General features: G+C 35.8%; 1 protein-coding gene across 1 annotated transcript in view; it reads right to left on the reverse strand.

Annotated features, from left to right (window-relative positions):
* LOC306854582 (stromal interaction molecule 1-like) overlaps positions 1–18,960 on the reverse strand; it is a 48,150-nt gene that overhangs the window by 28,610 nt on the left and 580 nt on the right. The window contains exons 2-4 of the mRNA XM_079392719.1: positions 17,672–17,802; positions 11,620–11,750; positions 6,703–6,817 (exon numbers count right to left, since the gene is read on the reverse strand). Coding sequence (XP_079248845.1) covers positions 6,703–6,817; positions 11,620–11,750; positions 17,672–17,802 — 377 coding nt within the window. The remainder of the gene's footprint in view (positions 1–6,702; positions 6,818–11,619; positions 11,751–17,671; positions 17,803–18,960) is intronic.

Raw genomic sequence — 18,960 nt, forward strand, 5'->3', positions numbered from 1 at the left:
TATGCCTTCATTTGCACTGCTCTGTAAATGAAAACTAATGGAAATTACTGTCACATAGGCCAAAACTAAGATACTGTCACATAGGCCAAGATTAAGTTACTGTCACATAGGCCAAGATTAGGATGACGGAAATTGGTACATTTCAATAGGCTATTGAACCAAGTGAGCCTATAACAGGCTATTAGTGTTATAGTTTCATTAAAATAGTTGCGGTCTTCTTCGCAACTTCTACAATGGAGCTATGAAGACAATTAAATTATTTACACGTATTATATACACTCACCTAAAGGATTATTAGGAACACCTGTTCAATTTCTCATTAATACAATTATCTAATCAACCAATCACATGGCAGTTGCTTCAATGCATTTAGGGGTGTGGTCCTGGTCAAGACAATCTCCTGAACTCCAAACTGAATGTCAGAATGGGAAAGAAAGGTGATTTAAGCAATTTTGAGCGTGGCATGGTTGTTGGTGCCAGATGGGCCGGTCTGAGTATTTCACAATCTGCTCAGTTACTGGGATTTTCACGCACAACCATTTCTAGGGTTTACAAAGAATGGTGTGAAAAGGGAAAAACATCCAGTATGCGGCAGTCCTGTGGGCGAAAATGCCTTGTTGATGCTAGAGGTCAGAGGAGAATGGGCCGACTGATTCAAGCTGATAGAAGAGCAACTTTGACTGAAATAACCACTCATTACAACCGAGGTATGCAGCAAAGCATTTTTGAAGCCACAACACGCACAACCTTGAGGCGGATGGGCTACAACAGCAGAAGACCCCACCGGGCACCACTCATCTCCACTACAAATAGGAAAAAGAGGCTACAATTTGCACGAGCTCACCAAAATTGGACGGTTGAAGACTGGAAAAATGTTGCCTGGTCTGATGAGTCTCGATTTCTGTTGAGACATTCAGATGGTAGAGTCAGAATTTGGCGTAAACAGAATGAGAACATGGATCCATCATGCCTTGTTACCACTGTGCAGGCTGGTGGTGGTGGTGTAATGGTGTGGGGGATGTTTTCTTGGCACACTTTAGGCCCCTTAGTGCCAATTGGGCATCGTTTAAATGCCACGGCCTACCTGAGCATTGTTTCTGACCATGTCCATCCCTTAATGACCACCATGTACCCATCCTCTGATGGCTACTTCCAGCAGGATAATGCACCATGTCACAAAGCTCGAATCATTTCAAATTGGTTTCTTGAACATGACAATGAGTTCACTGTACTAAAATGGCCCCACAGTCACCAGATCTCAACCCAATAGAGCATCTTTGGGATGTGGTGGAACGGGAGCTTCGTGCCCTGGATGTGCATCCCACAAATCTCCATCAACTGCAAGATGCTAGCCTATCAATATGGGCCAACATTTCTAAAGAATGCTTTCAGCACCTTGTTGAATCAATGCCACGTAGAATTAAGGCAGTTCTGAAGGCGAAAGGGGGTCAAACACAGTATTAGTATGGTGTTCCTAATAATCCTTTAGGTGAGTGTACATTGCGCTTTTTAAATTAATCAACTGATGTGCATTAGATGATGAATTGAATAGTCACCTCTTGTAGGTTATGATTTAGTCAACCGAAAATAATTAATGAAGAATTATGAGAGGTTATGCTATTACACATACATTTCTAACATGTAAATTATTGAAGCCAAATACTTACATTTTCCCAAGCTGTTTAGCTTTAGTATTTAGTATTCATAGGCTTAATCATGAAGCATACAGTGGCCCCACTTTTAACTCTCTCTTTATATATTACCCTTATTGTAGATGGATGCATGGAGGAAGACAAGAGTAAGAAGTGCAACCAACACTAGGGAAGGCCGTTTTTGTCAGAGCCCTTGTTATTCTTAATTTTGACATTCATTTTCATTTTTACACCAGACATATATATCGGTTCAATATATCGGTTATCGGTCTACTTGGTCTGTAATAATCGGTATCGGCCCTGAAAAACGCATATCGGTCGACCCCTAATAAAAACCATCCAGCATAGACATCACATTTTTATGGAGTATAAATATTACACTGGCATAAATAACATTTAACATCTAACAGCATAGATATTCACTGTCACCCCACATTTGAAAAAAAGGCAGACACTGCCAGCTCTCAATCAAAACACTGAAAGAGTATATCACTCTCGCCTGACCCTGGCACAAAACTCTGCTCAGTGTGTGTGTGTGTGTGTGCGCACGCGCACTGCTCAGCTGGGACAGATCGGCTTTCATAGCCTTGGCTCTTCAGCTGTGCTCTGAGGAAGAGCTGCAATGCAGGATAAAACAGACCAGAGAGAGAAATAAAGAGAGAGAGAGAAAACGAGGACCAGAGGAAACACAGATAACTCCTGAAACCTTTGTGGAGGTTTTATATTAAGATCCAAGAATACAGTATTCACATGTGCACAACCAGAACACATGCATGACACATCCCATTATACAAAGTGCTTGACTAGACTTTTGATTTCCAGATGAAGGAAGTGCAAGTAGCAAGTGTGACAATTCATTCCATGGGATGACAAACCATATTTTTTTAAATGGGTTCATTAGCAACATATCCTATTTAAGAGTTGCACTTAGTGCTGATAACTAACAGGTTTAACATATAAATAGGTTAAATTACTATCCGCAATACCGTTCAAAAGTTTAAGTTTGGGAAGATTTTAAATGTTTTTGAAAGAAGTTTCTTGACTGCATTTATTTGATCAAAAATACAGTAAAACAGTAATATTATGCAATGTTATTACAATTTAAAATAACAGTTAATATATTTTAAAATGTAATTTATTTCTTGTAAACGCTTGTTTTGTTTACTGTGTGGAGACGTGCTGATATCGCATTTGGTCTCGTTCTGTCTCGCGTATCTTGTCAGTGTCTGCGCTTGCTTGGCCATTTGTTGTGGAAAAATAAGGAAGGTGAGTCCAGCTAAATTCAATTAGTATTTTGTTAGATGGGTATAAAAAAAAAAAAAAAAGCTTAGTTTACAGCGGCAGTTGTTGTGTGAAGGCCTCCTCATGTGATGACCGAAGAGTGTAAAGACCATCGACTCCACCGTGTGACTCCACCGGGCTGGGACACCGGCAAAGGATACAAGTATCGCTTTTTATTTCTCCTCTTTTCTACTACTGGTTTCACTTCTGTTTCAGTTTTATAACCATTTCTTACTATGTGTAAGTAAGTTGTTGTTTTTAGCATGTGTGTATATTTTAGCATATAGCATTTATAATGTAACGATTACCGGTTTGACGATAAATCATGATAAAATTCCCCAAGGTTAGTATTACCGTTTCATATTTTAATTATCATTAAAACCGTATTTGATTACCACGATTTGAACAACTCACGATAAATAAATACTGTCCAGCATAAAGCGCAGTTTTAAGTAACGGTCTGACGTGCACACAGCAGCGGAGTAGTTTCATTTTGAGTGAAAATAGGGCGGAAAAGCTGGGAGGTTTTAAAAGAGTGCTGAGGGAATTATGCAAATGAATTTATAAATGAATTAATTATATGAATGTACCTCTGAAGGTTCTGAATGTCTTCAGAAACGATTCTATGGCATTTTGTTTTCATCTTCCCTCCATGTAATACCTAAAGGAGGTGTTCTCAATCGCAATACTGCTTTGTTCGCGGAGGTTTCTGGAAACAGCTGTATTCCGCTTTTCCATAAGCGCCACCTGCTGTCAGAGAGTGGATTTACAGAGACTTATATTTACATTCAGCTTGTGTGCAGTTTCTGTCTGGCCAAAAACGGACCGAATTTGCATGTCCTGCTGTAAATTTTGACTGGTTGATGAAAAACAAGCTTATGGGGATTCACACATTTAAACAATTCAGTTTTTCAATGAAACCATTAAAGTTTTTCAAAGCTTTATTTGAACATTTACCTTAGATATTTTAACATGCTATTAAACGGTTGTCAGTCAAATTGTCATTTAAAATCTGAACATCATTGGTCATGTTAATGTTTTAGTGATTATGCAAACAAAAATAATTTTATTTGTTTGTTGATTATAAAACTTGAAGTGATTTATGTCAGTACTTTTTGAACATCTCCAGCACATTTTAACAATACCGTGATAATACTGATAATCGTGATAATTATGGTCACTATAATCGTGATAAATTCTCATACCGTTACATCCTTAGTATGCATGCATGTGTGTGTGGTGGTACATATACATATATATAGTTAGTTTTTTTTTGGTGTTTTGCTTAGTGTTATGTTAGAATCATTATACTGTAGTGTTATATCTTTTGTTCTTTTATATTTTGAATTGTTTTCAGCTTTATTTTTATTTTTTCCATTTAAATGTTAAGTTTTGAAATTTAGTTGTATGCATTTGTCGTTTTTAATTTATTTTTTAAATGTGTATAGGTAATATTTATAAGAGTTTTAGCTTTTAGTTTTGGATTTGTTTTTAGTTGTTTTAATACTACAATTTTCTGTTCTTTTGCTTCTGTTGTCCTCATTTGTAAGTCGCTTTGGATAAAAGCGTCTGCTAAATGACTAAATAATAATAATAATTTCTGTAATGTAAGGCTGAATTTATAGCATCATTACTCCAGTCTTTAGTGTCACATGATCCTTCAGAAACCATTCTGATTTGCTGCTCAAGAAATATTTCTTATCAATGTTGAAAACAGATGTGCTGCTTAATGTTGCTTTTTTCAAGGGTCTTTGATGAATAGAATAGAACATTTGAAAGCATTTTTCAAATTAAAATCTTGTGACATTAAAAACACTTCTTACTGACCTAAGACGTAAACCTTTTATTGCACTAAATTATGACAGCATCAGTTATAATGAAATAATAAATGACGCAGTCACTATATTACTAGTAGCTTCCAATGTAGACAATAAAGATAATATAGATTAATGATCTAACTGCCAATTTGGTTGCTGAATAACTAGTATTTTCTGTTACTTTGCATAGCTTTGTTCATGATTTGAGGATTAGGCCACACAAACTAGTGTTGTAATAATGGGCCTCTTAGCTTAACAACAAAAGATAAAGGAATCATATTTTCCTTGCATTTGAAGCTTGATAGGTAAATTTATTGTGATGTCCTGCCTTTACACTAATATACGGTTACTTATAAATTCAACATTTTAATAATTTTTTCTTTCAGACACAAAACGCATTCCGGTCCACAATTGCTGCATTGTGCAGCAGTAGATACAATGCAGCAAGCAGCACGCTTTTATTCCTTTTAGCATTAGTTTTACCAAGGCCTCATTCAAAGCTCTATATTTATGAGCAGGACACACATGTTGAGTGTTCTGGAACAGATCTGGAGTTTATCTGGATTTGGAGGAGGTGTTGAAAACCATTGAAAAGTGGCTCTCTAAGCGTTCACACTCCTGCTGCTAAGAGGCCCATTTATGCTAACACTTAACATGCCCTACAAAAAGCACCATGCACTTGCATTATGATTGTACCACGTTACATTAAGGCAGAGGTCCCCAACCACCGGGTCGTGGAAGAATTCCTACCGGGTCGCGAGAACATTCGGGGGAAAATGTGTATAGATATGACGCTCTGTTATTTATTGTGCGTAAATGATTCTGTATTTTCGTTGTATGCTACTGATATGGAGATGCAATTTGACGATTTCATGTTAAATGAGTAAATAAAAGATTGCTCTGATCTGTCATATAGGCTATTGGGGCTTAAACAGATCGCAGTTGATCCGTGATATACGGACCAGCGATCACAAGAATAGAGACATGTTTCAGACAGCGTGGCAATTTGTTTCCCCTTTCATGTATCCCTGCGTTTAAGATACATATGCATGGGGGTTTGCGGTTACGTCGCAATACTGGAAATATTTCTGTTTTAAACCATAAAGGTGAGCCGATTGAGATCACACAAGCAACGTGCAAACTTTCACTTCTGTCATACAGAAAGTGAAAGTAAAGAAAAACCGCTGCATTAACAGCGCATATTCTCTCAGAGACGATAGGAGACGAATCTACTTCAACATGTGCTGATAACAGTATAAATTAATAGACCTGTTTTAAAGACCCCATCCACCCCACTGTGAGATTTTTTACAAAAACATAACCGGTCCGTGGTGTAAAAAAGGTTGGAGACCCCTGCATTAAGGTATACACATTATTATTATTATTGCTACTACTACTACTAAAAATATAAATAAAATACTTGTTGTAATATTTCACTGTAAAATGAAAAAATATATTACTATTAATAACAATAATATATATATATATATATTTAATTTTACAGATGTACTGTAAAAAAAAAAAACGTTAATTAAAAAAAAAATAAATATGGCAGTGATAATTTTTATGTTCATTGTATTAACATGGCCAAGTAATATAAAAGAAAATCATGTTGTTATTAATGATACATGCCATGGTAAAACCATGTGCTATCACAGAATGAATTTGGGAAATATTAAATTAACCATTTTTTTTCCCCGCAGCATTTCATTCCGCTGTACAGTTCGAGGCACATTGTGCAGTCAACTGAAAAAAAAAAAAAACTACACAAAACAAATCTGACCGTTTTAAAAGACAGCAAAAAACTTCTAAGAATGTGAACCTGTATTAGCAAAGGTCAACCGATGAGCAGTTTCGCATGAAAAGGTAAAGCATATTACCTATTGCATGTGAGAAAAGCATGACAAGCAGCTTTTTGCGCTAATGGCTCATTATGAAACGGTCACACTCACCTTCTGAACTCTTCCAGGCATTCCACAGGTCCTCCACGCTTATGAGCTGGTCATCACCGTGGAAACTGTTGTGCTTGGCTTTGGGGTCATGGTAGTTGAGGTCCTCTCTTAAAAACTGTCGGATAACAGGGAACAAAATGAAATCTATTCCAATTAGCAGCTCAAGGATGCCAGTGCATTCACAAGAAAGTGAAAACTTTGAATGTGATTGCAATATTCTCCACTAGCAGAGATGTATTCTTTACGTTTCCTTTATAAAGAGCAGAGATTTATTTATTTTTATATTTCCTTTACAAAGACCTTGAGATGGAGATGTGCAGAAGAATTTGTGTGTGTACAAGCTGACACAAACAGACACTTAATGCCACCCTTAAGTACTACAGTGGTGGGACTAGGGATGTGCGATATGACGATTTTTGATCGTGGACGATTAAAATGTCTCCACGTTCTTCTTTTGAAAACATATCGTAGTATTCTACAGCGTGCCGCCATCTTAATATGCTGTACAGTGCGACATACATTCACATAAAATGTTGTCTCAGTGGTAGAGGTACTATCAAGGGACACTGCACTTATTCGCAATCACAAAAGTACATTATTTGCATGTGCTTCAAAGCCTTGTGTTGTTCTGATATGTGCTTTTTCTGAGTGCCTATACCTGAAGCGTGTGCACGCTAAAAAGCCTGTCAACAGCACCTGATTACTGAACTAAGTTATCTTTTACATCTGATTGCGCGAATACTGTCAAAAACACACAAGGATTACATATAAATACAACTGGTTATGTCTAAAGTGAAAGTAAACCGTTGAGAGAGAAACGGATGCGTACAGGTCTTAAAGGAACAGTCCTACACATGCTGCCGAATGTCATTAAAGAGATAGTTCACTCAAATTTAATTTGTCATTATTTACTCGCTCACATGTTGTCCCAAACCTGTATTAATTTATTTCTTGTGCTGAATACAAAAGATGATATTTTGAAGAATGTGGGTAACCAAACATGATAGTGGGGGAAAAACAAAACAAAACAAACAAACATGGAAGTAACAGGGGACCAGCAACTGTCAACAGAAGAAAGAATCAATGTATAATTTATGTATATAGTGTTTACAGTGTTTTATTGTTATATGTGTTAATTCAATTTCTTGAATGCTACTGCTAAATACATCTACTGTAGCCTTCTGTTTGTATCAAAGAAAACAAATGACAGATTTTTCTCTTTGTCCACTTTGGCCTAAATGTCTGCCATTCTTTTTTATTTTATATTGTGTTACCGTGCAAGGCTTTGTTTTTAAAATAGGGAAATTAGTTTAGCTGTACTGCTCAGACTACTTGCAAAATAGTAAAACCAACATGACAAAGAATCGCGATAAAATCATGAATCGTGATATTTCAGGAAAAAATTGTGATATATTTTTGCCATATTGCCCACCCCTAAGTGGTACCATGGTATACCGAAGATATCAGATCTTAAAATATTAAAAAAAAATATGAAGATTAAAATTAATTAATATACAAATAACCAAAAAATAAAACAGTCTAAACATAAAATTAAATACCATAAATTAAACAATTATAAAAAAATAGAACCTAAAATAACAAAACATTATATCAAAATTACAAAAAAATAAAACGCATTATAAAATAAAACCATATTATGAAAATAAAAACAAAACAAAAAATTATATTCAAAATATTTAAAATTAAAACAATTATAAAAAAAATTTTTTTTTTTAAAAACCAACAATAAAATGAATCTAGACATTAAAAATATGATAAAATATTAAAATACAACAAATAATATTTTTTCTAATGGATAACAGAAGCCTTTACAGCTATGTAACCCAGCTATACTACATTTTGCTGGTCGCTTGGTCTCCAAGCCAGATAGTCCTGCCCAGACCGAAAACTTACTGTACCGAAAATGACACTTTGTTTGACCATCATGAGCAAATGACCAGAACATAATTCAATGACAATAAACTGTTTACTCTACAGAACATTTAAAAGCCAACCCATGTCACTGGAGAGGGTCTATCTTACAAGTAATTTTGGGTCTATTAACACTGTTGAGTGTTCTGAACATATAGAGAGCAAAGGCTCTGTTTGCTCAGACACAGATGATGGCAAAAATTACACAACATAAAACTACAGAAGGTTAAGGTGCAGATCATGGGATATTGAGCTTCAAACTGTGGTTAAACTGCAACCACTGTGGGAGATTTGTCATTAACGTGTAAATATTTAGATAGAGACCAAACACACCTGCTTTCTCAAAATCACATTTGTCGTTTTAACACTACTCAATATGGCTTATGACTGACATTTTGAAACATGTAGAGATGCTGGGCCTTTCCCCCACAGCAGCAATAATTAAAATCCACAATTTCAATGGAAAAGATGTCACCAAGCCATTAAAAAAAAGGAGTCATGGTTTTCAAACACAGGCCGAGACATTCTTCAACACGCCCACTCAAAGACAAGTGTCGAGCAAGATGAGCAAGACTGCTGTGTAGCTAGAAACCTACACTGAACATGGCGCAACCATTTCTAACGGTTAATTTTTGCTATTGTAAACTCCACTCTATGCCATCAAACCGTCATTGAGATTTTGGAAAAACGACTCTCAGAAGAATACCAGGATGCTGGTACCCATTCTGTGGGATTTGCCTTGATACTGCTTCGAGAAGGCTGGATGCAGCAGGACAGCACGCCTACACAGCATATCGCTCGACTGAAAGGATGCCAGGAAGGGCCAGGCCCTGTGTATGCTTCCAAAACAACACCCAACAAACACTATGACCGGCTTTCATCGGGCAAACGGCCACCGGTTCCAAAGCAGCATCAGAGATTTTGGATATCATTCATAAAAGGGAGATGGTACAAAAGGCAAACGTGTGAGTTTATTGCTTGGGGACATATTGCTGAAAGAATGAACAGGCCTAGCCTGTCGGGAGTCTTTCATTGCTGTTTTGAGTGGGCTAGTGTTGTTCAGTGTTAGCTAGTGGGCTAATTCACATTGGTAGCTGCTAGGCAAACTCAATGTGGGTGAAAGAGAAAAACAGATTACAGTATAACTAAACAATGCATGTTCAGTGAAAAACATAATATAGGATTAATTCTAACTTAATCCATATGTAACAAGTTTTTTGGAACAGCTTATCGAACCGTAATATATACAAATGTGTTATTATATTGGGTTCACACTTGGGGAGAAAAAAAAAAAAAAAAAGAGCAAAATTTGTAATTTGGTTCAGAATACAGACGTTAATTATATGACCAAAATTAAATTATGATAACCATATAGCAGACTAGTTACATAAATTGCATATCAGTATGTTGTTGTATGATTATATTTAAATGCGTAGATTTATGATCAAATCTGTAGTTTTTATTTCGGGGGGCTAAATTTAATGCAATGCGAATATGATGATGATTGATTTTGAAATAAACTTTCATCAAAAGCCTGATGCGTCATAATTGATATGTAAATTTGAACTTGATAGATAACCTTTCATCATTCAAAATCTTAAGTACCCTATTTTTCAATGTGAAAAGGAGCTATTTCGTGTAAATGTGCAAGACTCTTGATTCATTAGCCACTAAAGGTAAATAGTTAAAAGAATATCAAATGCAGGCAAACAGTGCATTATAAAGCAGCATGATTATGATAAAGAGTTCCAATAATATTATAAATACCGTTTTTGTAGAACTAAAAATGACAGATAATACATTCAAGTTAATGCACATGTTAAAAATAAACTGGAAATTCCGCTAAAAACATCTAACAACCACTGCATCTTTAGAAACTAATTGACAAGTTGGTTGTTGGATGACTAGTATCATAATTATCTTTAATTATCCTTACTCCCAACTAGTTAGTGAAATTAATGCCTCAAATTCGTTCCTGGAGCTCAATGACATTGGAGATGCAACTAGTGATCAATGCTGAGAAAACAAACAAAAATGTCATTTCACAAGACTAGTTTGCGTGTCATATTCCTTGGGTGGTAGAATGCTGACATATGCATTACCTCATAACCAGTAGTGCAAAAGTCTTTAAGATGACAGTCAAAAACACATGACAAATGACATGCACAAGTGTAGATTTTGACTAGTTTATCCCTCGTAATCAGTGGATTTATTTAGTGACAGCTCAAGCTGATCCTAGATGAGAACTCTTTATGTGAGACACCTACACATGGGTCTGAACTAGTGGTTATGACCTCTGCAGACCACCCGACTCAGAATAGCACAGTGAGATGGCTTCTGGTTTCCTGCAGAAATGTTTCCTGCATCTTGAAGCCCAAAGAGCTAAATAACACCAACCATGACACACATGTGCTGCACTACATCACACAGGCTGACACAATTCATCGTGTACTAATGCTTTAACAAGCCCAGATCACGGGAAAGAGCCTTAGACAGGACGAAATTAGGCACATCTTATTATTTACAGCCATCCTTAGAGAAGGTTAAAAGGATGTAGTCGACGTGAGCACTATAATCTTGAACTGCTAATAAGGCTGCGACTGTTTGTTCCAAAAGAGAAATTAACAAATCAAAGTTTGTAATTTTTTGAATAATCACCGAGCTAGCTGTATTGGTTCAAGAGGTTTTGGAGAAACCCAATTAGAAAAATACTTCCAAAACCACAGAAGTCACCGTTGTACCCCATAGTGTAAATGAAGAAAAATGAACAGAGAAAATAAACCTAATATTACAAGGGGCAACAAGCATCAGGGTACCTATTAGCCTGCAGCAGATTATTCATTCACCATCATGCTGACATGAACGTTAATGCTATGAGAAAAATTAATCAGCTGCTTAACCACCCACAGTGTGAGGTTAGAAGAGAACAAAGGTCTATCAACTGCCTAATTAACCAAAAGTCAGCTTTAAAAGTAATGCACTGACCCCATCGGTTTCCGAAAAGTCCACATTGCCATTGGCATCGTCGTCCATTTGCTTGTGAATGTTGCGGATGGCCTCAAAACTGAGGATGGCAATCTCATCCTGACAGAGCAGATCATCAATGCGGCAAAACTCTGACGAAAAGAGACAGACACAGTTAGTGAAATACTTAAACAAGCCAGGCTGCAAACTAGTTGAATTCCTGGATTTATAATGCATGTTCTGCATCTTTGTAATATTTAAACAAAACATAAATTTGCCTTTCCTCTGAAATGCCTTTCCTTTCCTTATGATGTCACTAAAGCCATACAGGCTATGGGATAATGTTAGCCACTAGCTTTGGTTATTGTTTTAGTGGACAACTGATATGGATTTTGTTTTTTTTTATATATATATTAAAAATAATATTTAGAAAACATTTGAAAATGAACCAGAATTTTGCTATAATACATCTTTCATACATCATTTACTTTCTTCAGCAGTTCTGTCAAATATCGTTAAACATCAGTATGAAGAAAAAACAAAACAAGCGTTTTTAGTGTTGTCAAAACAGAAGTCCAGCTTCTGAAACTTATTGGCCAAACATATTAAAAACTTGATGGCGATAATTAAAAAAAATGCCAAATATGGGTTGGTACATATGAGCCTTGGTGATTTATTGGTCAAACATTAATTGTTTTGGCAAAATATTGTTAGGTCTAGGTCCATTCTGTATTCAAACATCCACTTTTTACAGTCCTTGATGGATAAAATAAAGCCTTGTCATATTTTTTCTAGGTTAGTATCCTGTTTCACACATTAATACATCAAATTATGGAAATTAAAGTTATAGGAGTCGCAAAAGGCAAATCTCGATTACTAAGTTATAAGTACTCATTTAACAGATGCTTTTATCTCTTATGTTACGTTCCATGTCACAGTGGTGAAAGGTCCTTCTGGATCTTCTGAACTAGAAAATTCAACAGGACCACATCAAACAATAAAAGAGTGCCTCTTTGGAAATAAAGGTGAGAAAAACCCAATATGGTGTGTTGCCTTAGCAGTAGTTAATTTAACTGTCGGGGGCCACAAAGCACTTTAATGAGAGCATTGCATGCTAATGAAGACTGTCTGTGTTTAAAACGATAGCACCGGATCCAATTTCAGAATTCAGAGGTGCTTCTAAACGGTCTTCTTCAAATCCCACTGTCCCCATTGAGGTTTCCAACTCCAACTATGAGGGGGGCTAAAACTAGACCGGCTGTGGTATTAACTAAAACTAGCAAACAACTATTTTTAGGCCGCAAATCTGAACAGCTGTTGTGTTACCAGCTCTGGTTTGTGCCAAGAGAACCTGCAGTAGTTGTGTGAATGTTCACAAGTGGGAACTTTATCAGATCAGAGCGTGTGGTACTGGAGAGACTGTGATGTCTCCGGTCGTGTTTGTGTATATCAGAGTTATAACACAAAGGGACCGGTCCAAGAGACCCAATAAACTGTCTGTCTTTTCATAACACAAGACATGCATTTAGAAACCTAAGAGACAATGTCTCTTAAAGCTCTCCATGAACAGAGACAGAAGTCTATCTAAGCCTATCAAAGTCACCCTGAAGGCTTAGTAGATGACTGGGAAAAAGGTTGGGGGGCTGGTAAATGGACATGGAGAAGCATATCTGGTTTCTGAAATGTATCACTTACCAAGTAGAATGAACTACAACCTTTATATTAGATGTACCGTCTTAAATACCAGGCTGTAGTCATAACAAATTGAGCAAACCACAAGAAATTGAGCAATATCGATATGTTGCTCAACTGCTTGTCTCAGGTGATGTAATCACAAGTGATTAGCAAAGATAGATTGCTGTTTGCACATGTAAGTAACACGCTAGTCCTGCCTAGTAACATCTCCTCTGATGTCCTGTGTTCGGATTTCAAGAGGAGGGTCTCTTTTTTTTTTTTTTTTTTTTAAATGGGTCACTCCCCCACCCCAAAAAAAAAAAAAAAAAAAAAAAAAAAAAAAAAAAAAGGTGTCACATTGTTTTCCCCAAATATAATTTTAAAATTTGCACAAACTATCATTCAAAAGTTTTGGGTCGATACATTTTTGATGTTTTTGAAAGTAGTCTCTTGTGCTCCCCACAACGACATTTGTGCAAAAATTATGTAGAATACAGTATAACAGTACAATTTAAAATACCTCTCTCTATTGTAATATTTTAAAATGTAATTTATTCGTGTGATGCATAGCTTAATTTTCAGCATCATTACTCCAGTCTTCAGTGTCACATGATCCTTCAGAAATCATTCAGTAACACTTTACAATAATGTTCATTAGTTCACATGAACTAAGAATGATTCTTCTACAGCATTTATTAATCTCAGTTCATGTTAATTTCAGAATTTACTAATGCATTATTAAAATCACGATTTGTGCTTGTTAACATTAGTTAATGCACTGTGAACTAACATGAACAAACAATGAACAACTCTTATTAACTAACATTAACAAAGACTAATAGTGTAATAAATGTATTGTTCATTGTTCATATTAGTCAATACATTAACTAATGTTAACAAATTACACCTTATTGTAAAGTGTTACCAATCATTCTAATATGCTGATTTGCTGCTCAAGAAGCATTTTTATTATCAATGTTGAAAACAATTGTGCTGATTAATGTTGCATGATACTTTTTTCAGGATTCTTTCAAATAAAAAAAGTTCAAAGAATAGCATTTATTTAAAATGGAACTCTTTTGTAACATTACAAGGCAGGTTTCAAAGACAGATCTTAGACTAAACCAGGATTAGAAATATAAAATAATTACATTGCATTGTATTTGTAACTTTTACGTCAAAAACATACATTACTCTAGTACAGGAATTTCATCATGTAGGACTGGGCGATATGGCCTAAGAAAACTTTTTTTTTTTTTTTTACAAAAATCCGATTTACGAAAACGAAACTAAAGAGACGGACATCAAAATAGCTGAGACTGAAACAACAGACGCTCACATTGACAAGCGCTTGTGAGCGAGAGGGTATGAGACAGCTCAGCTTTGGTTTAAAAGAGTTTAAAAATATTTGTTATCGGTCATGACTTAACGTGGAAAAATAGAGCAGACACTGAACATGGTTGAAGCTTTCTAGAGCACGTGTGCCGGCCGGCCGCAGTTCGTGTACAACGTTAGGCCTTTAATATCATGATGTCTATCAGCCATCGGCGATGGATGATGGCATCTTCTATCGGCCAAACGTGCGAGGGGAGTACTGAGATCATTCTGAACTACGGGAACGTCAGCGGATGTGAAAAAGAACATTTTTATTCAAACAAATCGACGTAAACTACACATTCGAGTTAATTGATAAAATCGATTTATCGCCCAGCCCTATCGTCATGATATATCAGAAAGAAAATCATAGAAAAAGACACGTTTGCAAAATTGACAAAAGACATTGCTTAAACTTTTCTGGTCATGATGAGCAACAGTTTGGAGAAAACTCAGCTAGTTAGTTTAACGGCTGACATGCTTATAGTTAACAACCAAAATAACAGCTACACTAAAAAATGCTGGGTTAAAAACAACCCAACTTGGGTTATTTGGCAACCCAGCACTGGGTAAATATTAAAGCGTTTTATATAACCTGAACAGGCCTAAGATCAAAAGCTCTGGTCAAACCCATGAACATTTGTCTTTGTAATAAACATGACTCTCTGTATCTAATCAGGGTTCACTGAATACAGTTGTGTAATGCAAAAGTCCCATAACAACCAACAGTCCAGCTACTCAAGAAGAGTCAAAAACTAAATCATCATAAATATTTCCTCTCTAAAAAAGAAAGAAATGGGAAAACAAACCACTATTTATTTTTCTGTCAATCTGCTGTTATATAACAGACAAGAGGTGCTTTTTGGGGAGGCTGTGGACTAGCGCATTAGCTGCAGCTCACAGGACATCGTCTTCTCTAACAGGACTGAAAATAAATCCAGGCAGACCAGTGGCATGAGTGTTGTTTACTGTGTGAAGGAGACGCTGAGCTCCATCAGTACAGTTCTCAGACCTGACACGCACAGGAAGTTCCAAAGATCAAGGCCTGTGGTGGCGTGGTGGGGACAGATCCTCTCTGCTGAAGCTTGAGTGTTTTTGGTCACAGGGAGGCTGATGTGGTCAGGAAATTTTTCATAAAATGGGATAAGAGCTGTAGTTTTAAGACATACAGGTACACTACTGTTCAAACGTTTGGGGTTGGTAAGGTTTGTTTTTTTATCTTTTTGAGTATTCGTGCTCAACAAGGCTGAAATATTACTTCAATTCAAAATAACTTTTCTATTTGAATATATTTTAAAATGTAATTTATTCCTGTGATGGCAAAACTGAATTTTCAGCAGCCATTACTCTAGTCTTCATCCTTTAGAAATCATTCTAACATGCCGATTTGGTGCTTAGCAGTGTTAGTATCAGAGTTATGATTATAGTTTTAATCAGCATTTTCAATTTATTTTAGATTTACCGCTTCAATTTTAGTTTGAGTTATTTTAATACAAACTAAATGAAAATGAGAAATGTTGTAAATCCTATTTTATTTCAAGTAACAAAAATTGTTTTACGGTTTTAGTTTTAGTTAACTAGGCCTATAATAACACTCATGCTATTATCAATGTTGAAAGCAGTTATGCTGCTTTTCTGAAAACCGTGATGCATTTTCTCAGGATTTTTTCCCCAGGACTTTTGATGACTTATTTGAAATAGAAATTGTTTGTAACATTATAAATGCCTTTACGGTCACTTTTTATCAACTAAATGCGTTTTTACTGAATAAATGCACACTGTAAAAGACCCATACATGATTCTAAAGCCACAGCTTCTGAAATTTAATGCAATGAGCCCAACCTGCTCAGAAATTATGTAACACACCAGTTGCATATACAGTGTACAGCATGATCATTTGCTTTGCAAACTTCTTACCCTTATAAAATATTTACATTAACCAGCTTCAGATGCAAAATAACAACAACCACCTATGGTATGACTTCCCACAATTGGAGAGAGAACAAGGTTGTTTAGATTGAGAATAGCATGCTACTTTATCTTTGCAGTATGTAGTGTGTGTAGAGTATGCAAATTCTCTCTGCATGCACAAGATACCCATGTTATCTGATGCATTTACTAAAACGTGCAGTATAAACTCGACTTGACCTGTAATGAATGGAAGTAATACCAGCTGCAATTTCTAATGTTTTTAATCACCACAATATGATAAAAGTACAACACTCATACAGTATTATGCATTAAAGATTAAATAGCCGTAGCTCGCTGACAAGCTAGGCAATATCGTGTTCATAATCGAGAAAATGAATCGTCTTTGATTATGAACGCGATATTGCCTAGCTTGTCAGTGAAATACGGCTCTGTGCAGTAAATGCCGCTCCATCTGAAAGCAGGTGATGGCGATTTACTACTAATCACGAAACTGGCTTTACTGACGAGATGCGCATGATAATCGAATTCAATTAATTGCACAGCCCTATATTTTCACATTATTACATTACTTTCAAGGTCTGGAAATCAATTTTTTTCCCCATGACTTTTAAAATAAACTTCATGCCGGAATCAGGACCGATCCAAATTACAACACAAAGTTTTTTCCCCACTCTTGACTAAAACTGGATTGCTTTGTAGAGCAGGCATCTGGGCAAGAAGCAACAGATCCTAAACATCTCTAAAAGTCAACTCAGACGAACTCTAAGGACAAGCCACCCTTTATATGGGCCTAAAACACATTACAGAAGCAATTGTACACACTTTGATGCTCTAGGCACCTTTATTTGCCACAAAGCAGCCCAAGTGAGGACAGCGCTTAACAGAGAACGCATTCCCTTCCTATTCTCAGCAGGGCCACATTTAGACCCCCATACAATTTATAAATAAGACTACAGTACTGGGACAGGGGGCTGCAATGCACAGAGCACTTTAAAGTGCATCTTGTTTGTTGAAAAGGCCATCAACTCTCATCTATGATGACACAGCTACTTTTTCGCCATGTAAAATAATAATTCAAACAGTTCAAACTCACCTGAGACACCGTTGTCCGACGGTAAGGGGTCTGGGCTTACATGATTGGATTTGTCCGCTTGACATTCCAATAAGCAGCATATACATACAATCCAGAAAGTCACCAATCTGCTGAGCTCCATAGTGGGACAGCTGATTTAGGATATGAGCGAGAAAGATCATGTCAGCGAAGCAACAATCCAACCCAGCATGTCAAGTCATGTATTAAACTAATCCCAAGATGAAATAGGGAGGAACACAGGCAAACGGATCACACTTATGCTGCATTCAAATATGCCTGCTTCAGCACTTTATAGTAAATGACAAATAACACGTGAAAAGAGCAGCAGGTCCAAATTTCATTCATACTATACAGAACATCATTTTTAACCGGTAAGTAAAGTTTTAAAGTAAGTTTCAAACTAAATATAGCACCTACTAGACAGTATGCAATTTTGGACGCCACTTTAATGTCTTTAATTATGACATTTATTCTGCACATGCTCAGTAGAGTTCACTTTTTGCCTCAGAAAAAAAAGGTAATAGATAAAAGTCCCTATTTTGAAGTATTAAAGTTGTTTTTTTTTATGCTCAGTATTCTTCTACTATAAACTTATGGTGCCTCTGAACTTGAGCTTTTCTATTTTATCTCTATAATAGATTATACAAATATTTAAAAGCATACTAATATTTTAATATATTAATAATGTAGGCCCCACTTACACTTTTGCGTTAAATGCATAATTTCTAAAGTAAAAATAAAAAGTTAAAAACATCCAGTAAGCAGAGTGTAAAAGTATTAAAACAATGTTAGTCATTTAAGATTAGGGTTAATCCTTTTAATTCATGCTTTGCAGAAATTCACTTCCTGTAAATACCCTAAAAAATATTATTATTACTATTTTTTATTAATTGTAAATTATTTTGACATTGAAATATTAGATAGAGAAATTTACCCTTCTGTAAACTCAAATTTCAGAAAGGTTACTGTCATTAAAAATATTTTAAAAAGTTATTTGTGGTCAATTTGACTCCCAGTAAAATAAAATAAATAAAAAAAAACATAAAAAAATAAGTAAATAAATAAAAACAGAATAAACACCAAAAACAAATGTTACAAATTGTTTTATAGCATGCATGTTTATTTCCATAATAAAACCAATGTGATTGTGTGTGATGAATGCGATCAAGTTACATCTCTGTCAACATTTGTTAATGTTGTCAACATTTTTAAAGTGGAAACTATTTGCTTCGCTTAACTAAACTCCCCATTTAAAAGGTTTAGTTTTACAGTAGCTTACCATATGAAGG

The sequence above is a fragment of the Barbus barbus genome (assembly GCF_936440315.1).
Source record: "Barbus barbus genome assembly, chromosome: 34".
Taxonomy (NCBI): Eukaryota; Metazoa; Chordata; class Actinopteri; order Cypriniformes; family Cyprinidae; genus Barbus; species Barbus barbus.